Here is a 20962-nt window from a genome sequence, read left to right on the forward strand (position 1 = left end):
GCTTGGAAAAAATATTGTTTGTGCATCAACTCTGACTCAGGGAGATGCCCTGAAGCTGAGGTCTTAAACTTGAGTGTGCATCAGAAGGCTCTGGAGGGCTTGTGAAACCACGGACTGCTGCCTAGGCCTCAACCCAGAGTTTCTGATTCTAGAGGTCCTGGGTAGGGGCTGATGATTTGTATTTTCAACAAGCTCACAGGTGAAGCTGCTGCTGCTGATCCAGGTATTATAAAAACCATTGCCCTCAAGTGAAGGTAATGGCTAAGGTTATTAAACCACACATGCCTGAATTCCACTCCTGCTGATTTTGATTCAGTTGGTTTCAAGTTGGGCGCAGACAGCTGTAATCTTAAGAGCTGGCAGGTAATTCTGCTCTGCACCCCAGCTGAGAACCACACTTCTCAGAGCCAACTTCCACATGGGCTGGCAGGGTTTATGGGTGGGTAGGGCGCTGGAGTTCCAAGCAGAGCACAGCTGACTGCAGTGCAGGACTTCACAGTAGTGAGTAACTAGAAAATTCACCACGTCCCTATTTGTCTTTCAAATAAAAACACCAAAGGAGAGAAAATAACCAAGAATTCAAAAGAATGAATAAGCACTATAAATGTTCCTGGCAGGCAGGCCAGCCAGCTAGCCAGACCTTCAGCAATGTAAACCCTGGCTTGCTATGTGCAGATTCTGTTCTAGGTCTCAGATGTAGAAGTGAATTAGAAAAACCGGCTTTGCTCTCATGGAGCTCCCATTTGGGTGGGGACCACAGGAACCACATTCCCCTATTCTGTCTTAGTACCCAGAGTGAGAGGATCTCTCAGTAGAACAGGAGGTTGGAGGCAGAAATGTCCAATACTTCAGCATAAGCTACTACAGCGACTAACAAAGAAGTGTTGCTTTTCTCTTGCACAGTGGTTCTCAGCCCAGGAAGCACATTACATTCATCTGAGAGCTTTAGAAAAATACTTAGGTCAGGGCACTTGACCACATCGCTGGGTGAGACCTGGCAGTCTAGTTTTAAAGTGACCTAGGTACAGCAGGGATTGAGGGCTACCATTTTAGTGGTGGAGTCTGTTTCCCCGCTGTAGGTAGAGTTCGTCAAAGGACTTTCACAAGCGGGATTTTTCCCTGGTACAACATTTGTATTGCCACAAACAGTCTAGATGAACACGTGGTACTTACTTTGATTTCTATGAGTGCCCTTCATTTGCTGGACACAAATAACTGGAATTAGATCCTCAGTCTGAAACTCAGCAGCCTTCTTCAGCAAATTGTAATTTTTAAACCTTCTTTGCCTTTTCTTTCTTTCTTTTTTTTTTTTAAAAAAAAGAGAGGGCCAGGCATAGTGCCTCACGCTTGTAATCCCAGCACTTTGAGAGGCCGAGGTGGGCGGATCACAAGGTCAGAAGACAGAGACCATCCTGGCTAACATGATGAAACCCTATCTCTACTGAAAATACACAAAATTAGCTGGGAGTGGTGGCACATGCCTGTAGTCCCAGCTACTCGGGAGGTTCACGCAGGAGAATCACTTGAATCTGGGAGGGGAGGGTTGCAGTGAGCCGAGATCATGCCACTGCACTTCAGCCTGGGCAACAGAGTGAGACTCTGTCTCAAAAAAAAAAAAAAAAAAAAAAAAAAAGAAAGAAAGAGAGAGAAAAGAGATGGTTTATCACAAGTTGGTCTCAAACTCCTAGGCTCAAGTGATCCTCCGATATCAGCCTCCTAAGTAGCTGGGACTACAGGTGCCTGCCATCATACCCATCTGAAACCTTAATTTTTCTACTCCCAATCTCAACTTTGATTGCTCTGGATTTCTTCTTTGTTGGAAAGGCAAACGCTTGAGTGAAAGAATCAAGGCCCTGCTTTAATGGCTCCATTGTATTCTTTGGAAGTTAGGATGATTTTTTTTCTAACTCTTACTGGCTGGGGCTTTTTTCCGCCCTCCTTGTTTGGAAAGTCTTTGCACTTTCCCACCAGTGCAGTCATCTCAACCTCTTAAGTATGTGTGACTGATTCTTGCATCCAATTTGATTTCATTTTTGGAATTAACTTTTTTTTTCATTCTTCGGAGCAAGTATATTTCTGGCCTTCAAGGGAATGGCTGAATGGCTGGATTCACATGAAGGACAATACCTCCTACTGTGCTGTGTCCTGGTTCCCTGGAGAAGTTAATTACTAATGAAATGTCACAATGTGGCAGACTGGTATAAATTGCCAGCTTTTTATTTTGCAAAGGATGTTAAAAACCTACCGTGTAGCCAGGCGCGGTGGCTCAAGCCTGTAATCCCAGCACTTTGGGAGGCCGAGGCGGGTGGATCACGAGGTCAGGAGATCGAGACCATCCTGGTCAACAGGGTGAAACCCCGTCTCTACTAAAAATACAAAAAATTAGCTGGGCATGGTGGCGCGTGCCTGTAATCCCAGCTACTCAGGAGGCTGAGGCAGGAGAATTGCCTGAACCCAGGAGGCAGGAGAATTGCCTGAACCCAGGAGGCAGAGGTTGCGGTGAGCCGAGATTGCGCCATTGCACTCCAGCCTGGGTAACAAGAGCGAAACTCCGTCTCAAAAAACAACAACAACAACAAAAACCTACCATGTATTATCACTACATGAAAGAAAGCCTCTTACCTTCGCCAAAGGGGAAAAAAAAACATAGTGTCATCATAAAAGAAATTTGTGGCTGGGCATGGTGGCTCATGCCTGTAATCCCAGCACTTTGGGAGGCTGAAGTGGGTGGATCGCCTGAGGTCAGGTGTTAGAGACTAGCCTGGCCAACGTGGTGAAATCCTGTCTCTACTAAAAATGCAAAAATTAGCTGAACGTGGTGTCAGGCACCTGTAATCCCAGCTACTCGGGATGCTGAGGTAGGAGAACTGCTTGAACCTGGGAGGCGGAGGTTGCAGTGAGCCGAGATGGTGCCACGGCACTCCACCATGGGCGACAGAGTGAGACTCCATCTCAAAAAAATGAAAGAAAGAAATTTGTTTTTAAGAAAAATTGTAGCCAGGCATGATGGGATGCACCTGTAGTTCCAGCTAGTTGGGAGGCTGAGGCAGGAGGACTGCCTGAGTCCAAGACCTTGAAGCTACAGTGTGCTATGAGCATGCCTGTGAATAGCCATTGCACTTTACCCTGGGCAACATAGTGAGACTCCATCTCTAAAAACTAAAAACTAAGAAGAAAAAGAAAAATTTGCTATAGTATCATTTTGGTATAGTTTCCTTGTGCCATGGACTGGTGAAATCACCAGGGAGCAGCACTAGCGAATTACAGCTTTGGAGAAGTTTGAAGAGCTTCTTGAGGCTGGTCTGTTTGGACAGCATGTCTATTAGGAACCTCTGTTCTCAGGAAGAAACTGAAGGAACTTTGCAGAGTCCTTCATGACACTGGGTAGAGTGTCTTGTACAACGTGTGGTGGCCCATTCACACAATTCCCTCTGGTAATATCAGATGTGTTATCTTAGCAGTTTTTGGTTCTTTGGTAGGTCGGAGATTCCAGTGTAATGTCTGCAACCTGAGCAGTGATTGGGAAAGTTAACTTTAGATCTCAAAACTGCCACTCCCTAAACAAGGGAGAGTGCTAATTTTGACAGGTTGCTCAAAGAGGATTTCACAGTAGAACAGACCTTGAGCAGGATGGCATCATACTTAGCATGCCCTGTTCTATTATTTAGGGAAGTCCGTCTCCTCCTTAGAGGAGAAGCATAGCCCCAAAGGGAAGGCCTGTAGGCCATTTACCTTTGATCTTCTGAGCTATTCATGTCAGTTTGTTAAATTTAAAAAAAAAAAATCAATATAATTTTTAAAAGGTGCATGTTAATCTAAACAGCTTTAACAAGGGCTTTCTGAAAAAAAAAAAGTGGATAATATCGTTACCACATAACTATGGACACAGTGGAGTTACACCATAACAGCAATTAATTTAGGTGACTTTAACTTTGGTGGGGGGAGGGAGGAATAATAATTAGAGCAGGCAGTTTCACCTGGCATTCCCATCAGCGATCAATGTTCCATGTAAGGCTGCTGTACTGTTACCTCAGACCATCGGTTCTCAAACTTTAGTTGCTCACCCCGAGTTACTAATTCATTAAGTCTGGGCAGGGCCCCCCAAAAGTTACATTTCCTAACAAATTCCCAGGTAATGCTGATGCTGCTGATGCAGGGACTGCACCTCCACCTCAGACCCTCTGAGATCCTCCCTGCTTTCCATAGCGTAAACATCCTGCCATGCTGAATGTTTAATTCTAGCGTTTAATGGTATTTGTTTTTGTACATCATAGCCCTTCATCATAAGTCAACCCCTTCATCTAGTGCTCAACCAGTCAGTTCCTGCATATTATACAGTTCCTGGCCTTCACTCTTATGTCACTCGTCAAGATAGCCTGATCATCCGGTGCCAAAATAAAAAGGGCAAGAAAAAGAAAATGGAAGGCTCATTTGTCAAGAAAATGCCAACATTTTCCTGGTCCCAGCAAAGATGGCTATGGGGGAGGCAAAAGCTCCGGTAGTCACACACAACTTGCTCTACTTAGAAGCAGCAGTCAGTATCCATGAAGGCAGAACGATCCTCTTCAGGACTGAAAACACCAACCCAACAAAAAGAATGATTTCACTAGTATAAAACGACACTTATGGAAATACCGTGCAAACGGCAGTGATACTGGTCATGCCACTGTGGAAGGTCATCTGCCACTGAGTCTCAGAAGAAGATTCCTCATTCTGTCTGAACCTGCACATGCTGTTCCTTCTGCCTCAAACGAATGAATGAATGAATGAATGGACAAATGAATTAATTTCTCCTTTGCAGACATAATCATCTAAAGTTTTCTCTATCCTCCCCTTTCTCTCCCAGTATCTCTGCCGTCCTCAAATAAGTAGGAGATGAAAAAACACAGAGAAGACTTCACTTACTTGCTTTTTTGTTTTTTGAGACAGAGTCTCACTCTGTTGCCCAGGCTGGAGTGCAGTGGTACAATCTTGGCTCACTGCAACCTCCGCCTCCTGGGTGCAAGTTATTCTCCTGCCTCCAAGTGACTCTCTTGCCTCAGCCTCCCGAGTAGCTGGGATTACAGGTACCAACCACCAAGTCCAGCTAGTTTTTGTATTTTTAGTAGAGACAGGGTTTCGCCATGTTGGCCAGGCTGGTCTCGAACTCCTGACCTCAAGCGATCTGCCCGCCTCAGCCTCCCAAAGTGCTGGGGTTAAAGGCAGAGCCACCGCGCCTGGCCCAGACTTCACTTTCAATGCATTGCAGACGGCCTACTTTTGCTTTTTCTACTTCAAAGAATTGTGGCGTTGGTCAGAGCTCGTAATCAGATCCAACAAAAGTTTTGATCAGAAATGGTGGATAAACTGGTTCTAAAAATAATCACAGACGGTAATTTGTACACTCTGAACGTTGATGTTCTGTTATGCAATTTCTCAGTTAAAAAAATTTTATTTCTAGAGAAAAGGAAACCATAGGAACAACAATAACAACGAAACAAACTGATTTAATAAATCTTGGCTTCTCCTTATCAAAGGGAAATTCCATTCTTCTATTTAATCCTTGCCCCTCCCAGTAAACTGTAATCCTGACCCCAGGGGCTCTTCCAGTTACAAACATGTTGAATGACCTGGTGGAGGGATTTAGACACTAACTTTGTCTCACCCTGAACTAGTACTGGTTGTTTATTTCTTGCCTAGGTTTGTTTCTGGTTCTCTGAACCCCATCATCTCTGCTTACACAGGTGTGGCCCCCATTACACAAACCCCTTGGAAAACATTCCTTCTTTCCCTTGTCCCAGTATATTCTCAAAGGCATGTAGTTTTGAAGTGTAGGACTGACTCCCCCATCAGCTGCTGGGGAAGGAGGATGTGCTTCTGAGGATACCCTGAAGACTATCCTGGCAGCCCACAAAATCAAAACACAGTCTCTCTGGCTTGGGAGACGGCAAGGAAAGAAGAGCTCAAAGGGTCTGGGTAGGCTAAGGATGAGCTCATCAGGGCCTGGGTGGGACCCACAGCTTTCACTTTTGCCTCCACCCACCATCTCATCTCAGTCTTTGCCCAACACAAGGAGGAAGTCCAGAACTACTGTGGATAATAAACACGTGACAACCCAAAGACACAAACACAGTTATTTCTAAGCATACACTATTTCTGGTTTCCTTTCCCCTTTCCCCTTTCCTTTCCCTTCCCCACTTCTTCCCTCTCTCCCTTCTCTCTCTCTCTCTTTTGTTTTTTGAAACAGAGTCTTACTCTTGTTACCCAGGCTGGAGTGCAGTGGTGTGATCGCAGCTCACTGCAGCCTTCCCAGGCTCAGAGAGCAATGGAAGTTAAGCCTGGGAGGTGATTCTCCCAACTCAGCCTCAGTCCCAGGGAACTGGGACTACAGGCATGAGCCACCATGCCTGGCTAATTTTTTTGTATTTTTTGTAGAGATGGGGTTTTGCCACATTGCCCAGGCTGGCCTCGAACTCCTGGGCTCAATAAGTTCACCTGCCTTGGCCTCCCAAAGTGTTGGTACTAGAGATGTAAGGCACTGCACCTGGCCTACTTCTGGTTCTTTTGGTGAACTGGTCTGAAGGACAGGATTGGGAATCAGCAATTTGCCCACCATGACCCTGTTTAATTTAAACTTTTACTCACAAAGGACGGGGCTTCTCTTCCACACTTAGTCCATGGGATACTGTCAAACCAGCTTGGGAGTCAGTTGCTAACTGAGAAGATTCCTTTACATAATGGGCTTACCTCTGTTGCCTCACCTGTAATAAGAGACTAGGACCACCCATCTCAGTCCCTTGCTAGTGCTAAAATTTAGTTCTGGGAATGCCTCTCGGGTTGAGGGTCTGCAGAGTCTAAGACTGAAAAGGTTCCTGACACCAATGAATTGTAGATCAAATCAGTGATGCTGCAAGGTGCAGTATACAGCTGCCAGCAAAATCCAACAAAATCTGGTTGTACTAGGAGTGCTCCGATTTTAATGTGAAGTCCAGCCCCAACGCAGAGAGAGGAGTTAGGTTAGTTCTGTCAGGTAGGCAGTAGAAATGAGCCTGGGAGTAAGGACCCAGTGGCTTCCACCCTGGATGTGACGGCCATTCATTTTTTTTTGTTCTTGCTATCAGTTTTATCTCTTGATAGCTGCTGTTCTCCCAATGTTGGCTTTTTCTTGCACTGTGACTTTTCACTATTTTTGACATTGACCCCAATCCTCTGAGGGTATTATGCCCATTTCACAGTTGAGTAACCAAGAGGCCTCAAGACAAGGTGATGGAGGTGATTTTTGCTTTTGCCTATGAAAGATTAACCATTACAGGAATTGTCCTTCTACCATAAACAATTAGAAAATGGAACAAAATATATGAAATTATTGTTTTTAATCCTTGGATATGAGCAGTGCAAGACTCAACAAGAAGACAGTAATAAGGGAAGCTTTACAATTGCCTGAGCTTACTGCCAAGAGGGAATTTCTAAGCCCCAGTACAGAGAAGAGGAACCCTTCCCAGAGGTCTTGCTCAGTTAAAAGATGAGAGATCAGAGTTTGGGAAGACTCAGGAAGCTCGAATTTGTGGGGCACAATACTGGAGATGGCAAATGTGTACAGTGAGGGAGCTCTGTAGATCTGTGGACCAAGGGACCCTTCAATCTTTCAGCTGAACACTGATGATTTGCACATGCATTGGGTGAAACCCTAAGAGGCTTAAGGACTGCAAGAAAGCAGTGAGCTGGACAATTCCTGGAGCTCATGTAGGCCCACAACAGTTTTGTGTTCTCCCACCCAGAGTAGAGACCTTGTAACACATGGGACATCATGTAGGAACTCAGAACAGAGGAGCTCCATTTGCCCTACACTAAAGGTTCCTTTTTGGATTGAACCCACCAGAACTAAGCTTAAAAGCAAGTCTTGGAAGAATCCAACCAATCCTAAGTAACTCAACTGTGTGCTAAAACAAAATCTAACACTCTAAAGAATAAAGCAAAATCCAACACCCAACAACATAAAATGAACACTGTCTGGCAACTAATAAAAAGTTATAAGCATGCAAGGAAGTGGGAAAATATAATGCATAACCAGGAGGAAAAATTAATTTAAAAATATCCTAAGATGACAGCAATAATGAAATTAGAAACAGGAACATAAAAACAGTTATGTACACATGCTACATATGGTCAAGAATCTAGAGGAAGACTCGAGATGATAAAAGGAGATAAAGAAGATATAAAAAGGACACAAATGAAACTTCCAGAAATGAACAATATAGTATCGAAAATTAAAAAAAAAAAAATATCACTAGATGAAAATAATAGCCAAGGCTGGGCATGGTGGCTCACATCTGTAATTCCAGTACTTCGGGAAGCCGAGGCAGGAGGATTGCTTCAACCTAAGAGTTCAAGACGACCTGGGCAACATAGTGAGACCCTCTCTCACTTTTTAAAAAGAAAATAGTAGCAGATTATACACTGCAAAAGAAAAAGTTTGTGAATTTAGAGACACAAAAATTGAAGCTATTAAAAATAAAACAGATTAAAAAAATGAGCATCAGTGATGTATGGGACTTCAAGTGACTTAATTTACATGTGAATGGGGTCACAGAAAGAAAGGAAAAAGGCAAAGGGAGGAAACATTTAAAGCAATAATGGTGTTTGGGCTGGGCACAGTGGGAGGCCAAGGCAGGAGTTCTGCTTGAGCCCTGAAGTTCAAAACCAGCTATGGGCAACAAAGCGAGACCTTGTGTCTACAAGAAATTTAAAAATTAGGGCATGGTGGCATGTGCCCGTAGTCCCAGTGACTTGGGAGCTGAGGCTGGAGGATTTCCTAAGCCCAGGAGTTTGAGGCTGCAGTGAGCCGTGACGGTGACAATGCACTCCAGCATGGGAGACAGTACGAGATCCTGTCCTCTAGAAACGAGTGGACAACAAATGGTGTGGAAACACTGGATACCCAGAAGCAAAAAATAAAAAAAGAATGCCAACTGTATCTCATAGTACACAGGAAAGTTAACTTGAGATAGATTACAGATCTAAATGTTAAATGCAAAACTACAACACTTTAGAAGAAAAATGAGAGAGAACATCTTTGTGACCTTGGGATAGGCAAGGATTTCTTAACTAGGGCACAAGACACAAAAAATGAATAAACTAGACCTTATCAAAATTAAAAAATGTCTTCTCTTCAAAAGACACTGTTAAGAAAATAAAAGTAAAGCCATAGACAGGTAAAAACTATACTTGTATTTAGAAAAAAAAAAACTCTTACAACCCAGTAAGACAAACAACTAGAAATTAAAAAGCAATGTATAAAAGATGTGAACAGGCACCTTACCAAAAAAGACATACATAGTCAGATATAACACATGACAAGATGCTCAACATAATCAGCCGTTAGGGAAATGCAACCAACAGAACAATGAGACACCGCTATACACACTGGAATGGTTAAAATTAGTAAGAGGAATAATACCACATCTTGGTGAGAATTAGAGTAACTGGACTTCTCATGAATGCAAAGTGGGAAGGCAAAGTGGTAGACATTTTGGTAGTTTCTTCTAACATTAAACAATCCTTATCATATGATCCAGTGATCCTTTTCCTAGGTTTTTACCCAAGCCAAATGAAAACATGACCAAACACTTCTGTGTGAACATTCAGAGCAGCACTATTCACAATCTCCAAGAAGTGGAAACAACCCAGATGACCATCAACTGGTTAATTAGTCTAAACAAGCCATATACACAATGGAATACTACTTAGCAAGAAAATGTCACAACTCACACCATATTGACAGTATGAAGGATAAAATTACAACATCATCTCAACAGACAAAGCAAAGTCGTTTGCCAAAATTCAACATTCTCAAAAAAACTTCTTCAACCTGACAAAGGGCGTCTATAAAAAAAACCCACAGCTAACATCACACTTAATGGTGAAAGAGTGACTGCTTTAAGACTCCCCTAGGATCAGGAATGAGGCAAGATGTCTGCTCTTGCCACTTCTATTCAACACTGTACTGGAGGTTCTAGCTAGAGCCATTCGTCAAGAAAAATAAATAAAAACGTTAGATTGGAAAGAAAGAAGTAACAACTACCTTTATCACAAATAACATAATCTTGTATAAAGAAAATTCAAAGGAGTCCACAATAAAACCTATTAGAGCTAATAAATAAGTTCAGAAATGTTGCAGGAAAAAAGATCAAAATACAAATATCCACTGTAGTTCTATACAGTAGCAACAAATAATCCAAAAATGAAATTTAAACAAAAATTCTATTTATAACAGTATCAAAAAGAATAGGAATGAATTATTTAATGAGAGATGTGCAAGATGTGTATGTGCAGTGAAAACTATAAAACACCACTGCAATGAAGAGACCTAAATAAATGGAAAGACATCCTGTATTTGTGGGTTTGAAGACATCATATTTTTAGGATGCCGATACAGATTTACTACAATCCCTATCAAAATTCCAGCTGGCTTTTTCTTTCCTCCTTCCCCACCCACCCCCTGCCCCACCCCCATTTTTTATTTTTTATTTTTTGTAAAACAAGATAATCCCAAAATTCACATGAAAATGCAAGGAATCCAGAATTGACAAAGCAATGTTTAAAAAGAAGAAAGAGGACTCACACATCCTGATTTCAAGTTACCGAGAAGTAATGGTAATCAAGATAGTGTGCTCCTGGCATAAGGACAGATACATAGATCAATGGAATAGAATTAAGAATCCAGAAATAAACACCTAATTTATGGTCAACTGACTTTTTGACAAGGGTGCCAAAACAATTCAATGAGGGAAAGGATAGTCTTCTGAAATACAGTGCTGGGATAAATGGATAGTCACATACACAAAGGAATGAGGTTGGATCTGTGTACCTCACACCCAGTATAAAAACTAACTCAACGTGGACCATAAACTTATGAGCTAAAGCTATAAAACTTCTACAGGAAAACATGGGTACAAATCTTTATGACTTTGGATTAGGGAATAGTTTTAGACATGAAATCAAAAGCGCAAGCAACAAAAGAAAAAAAATAGATACAATGAACTTCAAAACTAAAAACTTTTGTCCATCAAAGAACATTATTGAGAAAGTAAAAATCCACAGAAAGGGAGAAAATATTTACGAACTATATATCTTATAAGGGATAAATATCTTGAACATAAAAAGAATCCTTACAACTTGAGAATGCAAAGACAAATAACTCACATAAAAATGCGCAAAGCATCTGAAGATCCTTTTCTCTGAAGATACACCAATGGCCAACTAGCACTAGAAAAGATGCTCAAGCTCATTTGTCATTAGGGAAACGCAAATCAAAAGCATAATGAGATCCCACAACTAGGAAGACTATTAATAAAACAGATGGACAATAGAGTTGGTGAGGATGTGGAGAAACTGGAAACTTCATACACCCCCAGTAAAAAGAGGGTTGCAGACTCTTTGGAAACAATTTAGCAATTCTTCAAAAAGTTAAACTTAGAGTTGGCATATGGCCCAGACATTCCACTTCTAGGTAAATACCCAAGAGAATTGAAAACACTGGGCCTGGCAAAAACTTGCCCATGAATGTTCACAGAAGCAATATTTGTAAAAACCCAAAAGTGAAAACAACCCAAATGTCCATCAAACTGATGAATGGATAAACAAAATATGATATCTATATACTGGAATATTATTCAGCAATAAAAAAGAATGAAATGAACAGCACTGATGAACCTTGAAAACATGTTAAGTGAAAGAACCCACACATGAAAGGCCACAAAGGTAGGATTCCATTTACATAAACTATCTTAAACAGGATTTCAAAAACTACTTGCATAAACATGTAACTGACATGGGCAACTACTTACAGATTATCTGTAATGAGGGGCTGGAGTTGGGAAAGGCAGGAACACAGAATATTGAAACCACAGATGTGGCTGGACATGGTGGCTCATGCCTGTGATCCCAGCACTTTGGGAGGCCAAGGTGGGAGGGTTGTTTAAAGCCCAGGAGTTTGATACCAGGCTGGGCAACAAAGGGAGACCTCTCTCTACAAAATAAAAAATTAAAAACAAAAAAAACCACTAAGTGGGCATGGTGGCATGTGCCTATGGTCCCAGCTATTTGGGAGGCTGAGGCGGGAGGATTGCTTGGGCCCATGAGGTTGAGGCTGCAGTGGGCCATGACTGTGCCACTGTACCCCAGCCTGGGTGATAAAGCTGAAAAAATAAAATGAAATAAAATAAAAAATAAGAAATCACAGATGTTCTGAGACCCTAGTCGCTCACTAGAACTGTGTTTCATTCCTGGGATGAAAACGTGGGTAGAAAGTTTCATGACATAGTTCTTTAAGAGATACAACTCTCACATTACATAAGGCCCTTAACTTTGGTCACAGAAATGGACAGTGAATAAGGAGTCAGGAAAGTTCAGCCTTTTCACTCACCAGCTGTGTAACCTTGGGTAAGTCACTTAAATTGCTATGATCTCTGAACTAAATTTCAAAAAAATTGTGGGCCTCTGTACTCAGCACGAGGTTTGGAATTAACAAAGAGTAAACATCACATTAAGCTAGCAATCTAATAACATACCCTATATTATTCTGACTTCTGAAAGACAGCTAGGAATCATCTGCTTATTTTAGAAGCTCACTGTTCCCTGGGAAAGATAATTTTGGCACAAGCAGCAGTTCAGATGACAGTTCCAGTGTTTTGGAGAAAACCAACTAATTTATTGACAACAAAGCCTGTTTTTTTTTTACCTCCTTGAAATTTCATAGCTGGAGGCCCAGAAATACAAAGTCCCCAAAATACTCTAAAAATATGTTCTTAATTCCTTTTTATTTCCCATTCAGAGCTGAGAGAATAGCACCAACTGTGTCATATTAAACACATCTGCGCCCAACACTGATAAAGCGCATGACCCAGGAACAGATAAGAATTGTTTTCGATTTGTTCAAATGGAAATAGTTAAATTTAACCTAATTAGACCAAATAATCAAAGCAGGTGTTTTAAGACGCCAATGTTTGTTTTCATTCTCTGTAATTGTTCAGCTATATTTCCCAGGAACTTAGGTGAAGGAAATTAATCTGTCATAAAAATCACTGGCCTATTTGTGTCACACATGTATTATTCATGTTGTAGGCAGTATAAATACAGGACATTGTTGAATACCTCTCACAGATTTTACCATTTAAGCATCATCAACATCTAAGCTGGCCTGTGTGTGTGTGTGTGTGTGTGGGGGGGGGGTTGTTACCTAACTTCCATCACATAAATATAAGCAGTAATAAATAAGAGCCTGTTTTCTAATCATACACTAATCTACAAAGCACACTGACTTGGCATTTAGACTATTTAGAGTTTCTGACTCCACTCACACAGCTGGTCACTTTTGAGACATTTAAAAGAAAAATAATAACAATAATAAAAGTCGTATTCCAGTAAAAACAAAATGTTTATTGCACTTGGCAGAGTGATGAGATCTGAACTATAAATACCAACTAACAAAGAAACCACAAAATGTAGTCACCAGCAGCCTGGTATTAGGAAGTGTTTTGTGCAGTGGCCATAGGTCCACTTTCCAAGGGAAAAAGGGCAGGTGGCTGCCTGGGAGCAGTCAAGATGCTCTTTCTAATAACACGCTCCAGCCCCGGTAGGCTCTTGTGTTATTCCACACATGCTCGCGATGGGAAACAGAAACACAAGCAGGAAATGCCCCATAAAAGCCTGTGACTTGGAAGCTCCTGGAAAGGGGATCCCTCTCTGAGGCCTGGGGGTTCTGCAGCAGGGACAGAAGCCTGGAAAGTTGAGTCCACAAAGAGGGTTCTTGGATTCCCTCCCCTATGTGAGTGACTGGTGTTTCCTGACTCTGGCCCTGGCTGTGCTGTGGGGTCACAGTACAGGCAGTTGGAGAGCTCAGGATCTGCTGCCTTAGCACATATGGGACGCTGGGCACTTCTTGCTATGCCTCAGTTTCCATGTGTCTATGATGAAAGAACATTAGTACTTTCTTCATTAACACACATAAAAATGCTTGGCATTGAGACAGATGCTCAATAAATGTTGGCCATTATTATTATAACCCCTCCAAGAAGGATGAGATTGAAAACAATGTTTCCTAAAAATGAGAATATAATGGACATCCTATCCACATTTCCGGGGTAGGAAAACAGCCTTCTGAGATCACTTCCATGAAAGGTAGAGATGGACAAATCCTTATCCACCGAAAACATTTCTATCGAAGATTGCTATGTCATTTCCTTATTAATCATCTTCAATACTCATATTTCAATATATTATACATACATGTAATTATAAAACAAAAAGTTGCATGAAATTTATAAAATGGAGACCAAGGAAGGAAAAGGCCACTCACAAATCCACCAAGAGAGCTTAAAACGAAAGTGTGAAAATGCAGGTAAGTCTTTGTTTAAATACTTGGTAAAAGAAAATGTTCAATTCAATAGCTGTGACAGACACAATTTTAAGGGGTGCGGGCATAAGAGAAACAGAAACTTCATCTCTCAGAGTAAAAGGGGTAAATATTTAGTCAAGTCTCAGATGGTATTTCTGTAAACAGAAATTTCAATGGAAAAATTTCCAACCTGAGAGCAAATAATTTAAGATGCGTTTAAAATAAGAATTCAAGCTCTTGTCTCCATGTCCCTGCCCAGCCTGAAACACAGAGCTCTGAGTCCTTGTAGCAGTTGGGCTCTTTCTTCCTTGTTCCCTCAACTACAACTGGGACTATAATTTTCTTTCCATTCCAGCAGGAAACTGATATATACTAATGATGACAGCTGGATTCAGAAGAGGAAAAAGAATACAGCAGATAGAGAGACCCTGTGGGTTTAAAACTCAAAACAAAACCCCCAGATTTGAAATTTTTAAAACCTAGTTAATGGCTGAGGAAACCTCAAATGATTGGGAAGCACTCAGATAAAAGTCTGAATTACACAAAACACATCATTATCTTAAGCTTTTCTAATCATCTTCTCTGCCTTTCTCCTTCACTATTTTTCTCCTTGTTTATGCTCCCAGCCCTTCAATGTGGTTCTAAGGTATTTCAGAGGTAGGAACAGCCTTCCAAGGTCATTTACAGAATAGGATTGGAGAGGGGATGAGCCCTAACATCCAAAAAAGTTTCCGTGAAAGAGCTCCTCCATCCAAAAATGTTTCCTTGAAATTGTTTTACTTCATTTCCTTTGGAATAATCAATCCCTTTCAAGATACATATTTAAATATATTTAATGTTTAAACATATGTATATACACATATATTAATGAAACAGAATTATGTTTCATAAAATTACGAAAATAGAAAACGAGAGAAGGAATCTCCCCTGTAATCCCACCATTCTAAAATAATTACTTTTACCATAGCGCTCCCTTTAATTCTAGTCTGGTCTTCCATTCCCCACTCCCTACCTCCCAAACCCCTAATATTAATTATCAAAATGGCTGGGCAAAGGCAAAGTGAATGAATCTCTAGTTACATTCTTTTTTTTTTAGACACAGGGTCTTGCTCTGTCACACACGTTGGAGCGCAATGGTGTGATCACAGCTCACTGCAGCCTTAAACTTGTGGGTTCAAGGGATCCTCCCACCTCAGCATCCTGAGTAGCTGGGACTCCAGGCACATACCACCATATCCAGCTAATTAAAAAAAAATTCTGTAGAGATAGAGTCATGCTATGTTGTCCAGGCTGGTCTCAAACTCTTGGCCTCAAGCAATCCTGCTTTGGCCCCCGCAAAGTGCTGGGCTTATAGGTGTGAGCCATTGTATCCAGCCATTTACATTCTCTTGGAGTGGCACTAGGAACTTGGTTCCAAAAGGGTCCTAAAAATCCTGTAAGGATGAGGGCAGAGAAAGAATTGTCACATTGTCTTAAAAACCACACAGTCCTATTCTCTGTCTTGTATCTTCCAATAATCTCCTTTGTCTACAGGGTCAAATTCAAGCGCCTTAGACTTTGGCCTATGAATGAGGCCTTCCATGACTGGGTTTCTGCCTCCCCAGCCTTACCAGTCGCACCCCCCTGGCCTTGAACCCAGCACTCTAGTGACCATGTCCCTGGTGCTTTGAATGCTGTGCTGATTTGTGCCCTTACAGCTTTGGCCATGCTCCTACCTCTGTCTGTAATACCCACCTCCACCTGCCCATCCTGGTGAATCCCTACCCACTGACAAAACTCTGTTCAACCACCTCCTCTTCTAGGAAGTCTTTCCTGTCCTCTCAAGTAGAAATGATCTAACTTTCTTTAGTACCTCCAATGTGTCCCATACATATTTCCTTTAATACTGCATCTGAAAAATCCTTTACTGTACCTACTTGTAAGCCCAAGGCATACTCCTGTCTATCTCTAGATATAAGTGCTCAATATGTCTCTGAGGCTAGCAGGTCTGATGAATGAAAAAAATAAATAAACAAGAAAAAAATACGACCTTTTTCTGGATCAGCCAGAGGGACAGGGGTAACCCTAACCAAGTGGACTCCTGACATTCTAAGCCAAGTATGTTATACTGTAGTGTTTGCCTAGAAAAGCAAGCCTTTTGTCTTTCCTGAAGATGTTTAAAAATAGGTGAAGAACAGTGAAGGTGAGGAGTTGAACACAGTGCTGCCCGGCTGGAGGAGACTGCATTAGATGCATGGCTTCCAGCGAATAATAATGACAATAATATTAATAATATTTAATATTTGTTGAGCATTTACTCTGTGCCTTGCAAAGCACATTCTTCACACAGAGCTTTACATGCATAAACTGCAATTGCTCTGCGATAGAGATCTTATTATCCCCTTTCACAATGGAAAAACCGTCTCAAAGCAGCTAAATAACTTGCCTAAGGCCACAAAGTTAGTAAGTGGCAGATCTAGGGTTCAAACCCAGAGGTCTGGCTTCAGTCTATGTGGTATACTTCCTACTCTGAGCTTTGTGAGCTAATAATGGAGGCAGATTATATATATATATATATATATATATTTATATAAACACCTTGCTTGAATTCAGAAAAATTCGCATCTGTTTGATACACGAGTTTAAATAAAATCTGTAATTTGATAACAGCTATTACTATTCTAAAAACTGAGAAAAACTGCATTTCAATCAAACAATAAATCCATTTTATGAGGGCCAACTATGTGTTTAGACGACAAAGAATCTAAGGCATGGTCCATTCTTTCAAGGAGGTTATATGCTAAGACTATAATTTCATCACATTATTTTGAAAGCATATTGAAATCTAAATCATATTGAAATCATGTCTAAATAAGTGATCACTATATTTGGTGATGTATTTTTCTATTGCTTAACCTATTTCAGGGAACAATTTATAAAACACACAAGTATAGATTTCACTACATTAAGCACAGTTTATTTTTATCCCAAACAATGCTTTCCATCTTAATTGCCATTTTATTTGGTATTTGGTAAGCTCTAAAAATCTATTCCATCCTCAAAGAAAGAAAATATACTCTCACTGTTTGTGTGGATGTATTGTATGAACATGCACATTCATACAGACAGATACACAGATACAAAAATACACACATATCCAGCGATTTTATCAGGGCAATTCTCTGAAGACTGATCAAAATTTGTGCTGTCCAATAAAAATAAGAGTCATGTATGTAATTTAAAATGTAAATAGCTAGCCGGGCGCGGTGGCTCAAGCCTGTAATCCCAGCACTTTGGGAGGCTAAGGCGGGTGGATCACGAGGTTGAGAGATCGAGACCATCCTGGTCAACATGGTGAAACCCCGTCTCTACTAAAGATACAAAAAATTAGCTGGGCATGGTGGCACGTGCCTGTAATCCCAGCTACTCAGGAGGCTGAGGCAGGAGAATTGCCTGAGCCCAGGAGGCGGAGGTTGCGGTGAGCCGAGATCGCGCCATTGCACTCCAGCCTGGGTAAGAAGAGCGAAACTCCGTCTCAAAAAAAAAAAAAAAAAAAAAAAAAAAATGTAAATAGCCACATTTTTCATCACTAATAATGTTACTTTAATGTATCTTTCAAATTGTTATGATATCATTTACAATTCCTCCTATCTCTCCATTTGACAAAGTTAAATACTTTCAAAGTTAAATATGTATATTTCAATGGCAGTTTTACTTTTTTCTTTCTTATTTTTTTCAATTCTAGTTGCCACATTTAAGCTTTTTTTTTTTTTTTTGTGAGACAGCCACCCAGGCTGGAATGCAATGGTGTAATCACAGCTCACTGCAGCCTCGAATGCCTGGACTCAAGTGATCCTCCTGCCTCAGCCTCCCACGTACCTAAGCCTACAGATGCATGTGGCTAATTTTAATTAATTAATTTATTTTTGAGGCGGAGTCTTGCTCTGTCGCCCAGGCTGGAGTGCAGTGGCACAATCTCGGCTCACTGCAACCTCCACAGGTTCAAGTGATTCCTCCTGCCTCAGCTCCTTAAGTAACTGGAATTGTAGGCACGTGCCACCACACCTGGCTAATTTTTGTATTTTTAGTAGAGACAGGGTTTCACCATGTTGATCAGGCTGGTCTCGAACTCCTGACCTTGTGATCTGCCCACCTCTGTTTCCCAAGGTGCTGGGATTACAGGTGTGAGTCACCACACCCGGCATATTTAAAATTTTTTTTTTTAGAGATGAGGCCTCACTATGCTGCCAGGCTGGTCTCAAACTTCTGACCTCAAGTGATCCTCCTGCCTCAGCTCCCCAAAGTGCTGGAATTATAGGCTTGAGCCACTACATCTGACTTCAGCTGCCACATTTTAAAAAGTAAACGAAACCGGTAAAATTAATTTTGATAATACATTTTAAATTTAACCCAATATATCAAAAACATCACCATCCCAACACATACATAATTAATATAAAATTATTGAGAAATTTTATTTTTAACTCATAACTAAGTCTTTGAAATCTAACTAATCTAAAATCTAGTAGTTTATGCTAACAGCACATCTCATTTTGGACCAACCACATCTCAAGTGCTCAAGATCCACATGTGACTAGTGGCTGCAGTACTGGATAGTGCAGGATAAAATATTCATACTATATATACAGGATAAAATATTCATAGAATATTCTAGTTGCCATACTAGAATAAAAGCATCCTGCCTCACATCTTACTCTGGAGAGTAACAACTTTAAGAGGAGTAATACATAGATGGAAGTGAAATCATGCTAAGTTATTAAACATAGCTTGTCAAACTCTAAATGTTACACAGTTTGGAGAAATAGATGGTTCCAAGAAGCCAAAGTCATCTTCAAGGAACCCAGTTAATGGGTCAAGGATGTTGGGGAAGAAAGAAGGTATTTTACAACATGTAAGGGTCAACTATTCTAGACAAGGAATTACGGCACTAAATGAGCCAAGAAAAATTCAGTTCAAATAAACTAATGATGATAGTCAACCACAAACTGTCAAAATCCCAGTGAACAGATTTGTAAGCAATGAACAAATCTGTGATGGCCAAACTCCTTTAGACACATAGGCAGAGAAATACTATAAAGCTACATGGAATTTGGAACTGAAATACAGAAATGGTGGAAATCTAAAGCAATTCACTTGGTAACACTGGATTCATAATCTCTTTATAAACTCTGGACTCCAGTTAACTCAAGGGTAAACTAAAGTAGATGCAACTCTGGGGTCCCTTACAGCCAGGGCGACCAATAAGTTGTTATGCAAACCTGGTCACTTTCAAGAGTAAAAGGGGGCACTAGTAATAATTATGGTAGGAAGAGAGGCATAAACTGGGATTGTTTTATAGCTATAAAACCACATGATTTTACACTACAAAGAGGATACAACAGCTACCCCTATCCAGGGAATATGGAGTTGATGAGAGTCTAGCATGTTCTTATTACCTCTGCATGGCCACAGGGGTTTTGTGGGCTAATATACATCGATCTGGGTGAGACGGTTTTGCATGCTCCCACCTCCCCAACCTCCCTCCTGCAAAGCATTTTAAATTGGTTTGAATTTGGGAACAGGGTTCCATATGGACAGAGCTGGACATTGACAGCCTGAATGTATTTACTGGAGATAACAAATCATTGACAGACTAAATGTAACAGAGGAAAGGCCTGGTCTGCTGGCACTCAGAATCTGACTTTGTAATTGTAGCCTCCTTTAGACAGGCCTAATCAATTAGAAGAGGCTGATTTTAACCAGTTGCAGGTTCATTACCCCACATTCCAGTTTGTGTTGATGAAAATCAGTTTCAGTCCGTGGCCTGGAATTCATGTACAGCACTTTTCGGCAGCTTCTTATATAAACACATCAAAAAAATTTTATTTGGAGTTGCCCTTCTCCTTTAAAAAAGAAAAACCACTTTGCGAATCATGATTAAGACAGAACAACTGAATGTGGATCTGGGGTCCATACCCAGAAACAAACATGACCAAGAAACATGGGGAAAGTCAGAGCCTGAGGCAGCAACTCGTAAGTCCATTGGTGTCAGGGTCGATTTGAGAAGAGTCTCGAATACCCAGCATCAAATGAGCCCAGCTCAGTCATCTCCACAGAATGGAACAGAATGAACTTGCAGCTATTCAAAATGATGAACTTTCAAAGAAAATACATAAAATAGCAAAAAGCCAGGGCTGTAGAAGCACAGAGGGTATCTGAGTAGAGTTCACTCTTCCCTGAATGATCAACTAGAAAATAAATGACAAACTTCCAAAAACAAGTTTCCCCAAGAAAGTTCTACGAGGGAACTATACGACACTGTTTAATTTTGATGTGTGGTTAGTCTTTAAAAAGCAGAAGGTGGAGTAGTGTGTGGCAGAGCCACTCAAAACACCATCTACATTTCAAAGATGTGCAACCATTCCAAAATATAGTATGACTATGAATCATACCTGGCTGGTTGTCCTTTGTAGATTTGTTGAGGCAGCAAGTCAACAGGAAGAGAATATCAATATATACAGCTCTGGTCACCAAACATGGATTTTGCCTAGAAAGGTAAAGAACAGAATATATATTGATATTTTATCTCCCTTAGGTCTGGGTCTCAGG

The 20962-nt window shown here is 40.9% G+C and overlaps 1 protein-coding gene across 7 annotated transcripts in view; it reads right to left on the bottom strand.

Annotated features, from left to right (window-relative positions):
- The window catches only part of THADA (THADA armadillo repeat containing), a 368932-nt gene that overhangs the window by 70645 nt on the left and 277325 nt on the right, over positions 1-20962 (bottom strand). For all 7 annotated transcript variants that reach the window (XM_074396552.1, XM_074396550.1, XM_074396539.1 and 4 more), the window contains one exon: positions 20806-20900. In XM_074396552.1, the coding sequence (XP_074252653.1) occupies positions 20806-20900 (95 nt within the window). The remainder of the gene's footprint in view (positions 1-20805; positions 20901-20962) is intronic.

Source organism: Saimiri boliviensis, chromosome 1 (assembly GCF_048565385.1).
Source record: "Saimiri boliviensis isolate mSaiBol1 chromosome 1, mSaiBol1.pri, whole genome shotgun sequence".
In the NCBI taxonomy this organism is placed as follows: Eukaryota; Metazoa; Chordata; class Mammalia; order Primates; family Cebidae; genus Saimiri; species Saimiri boliviensis.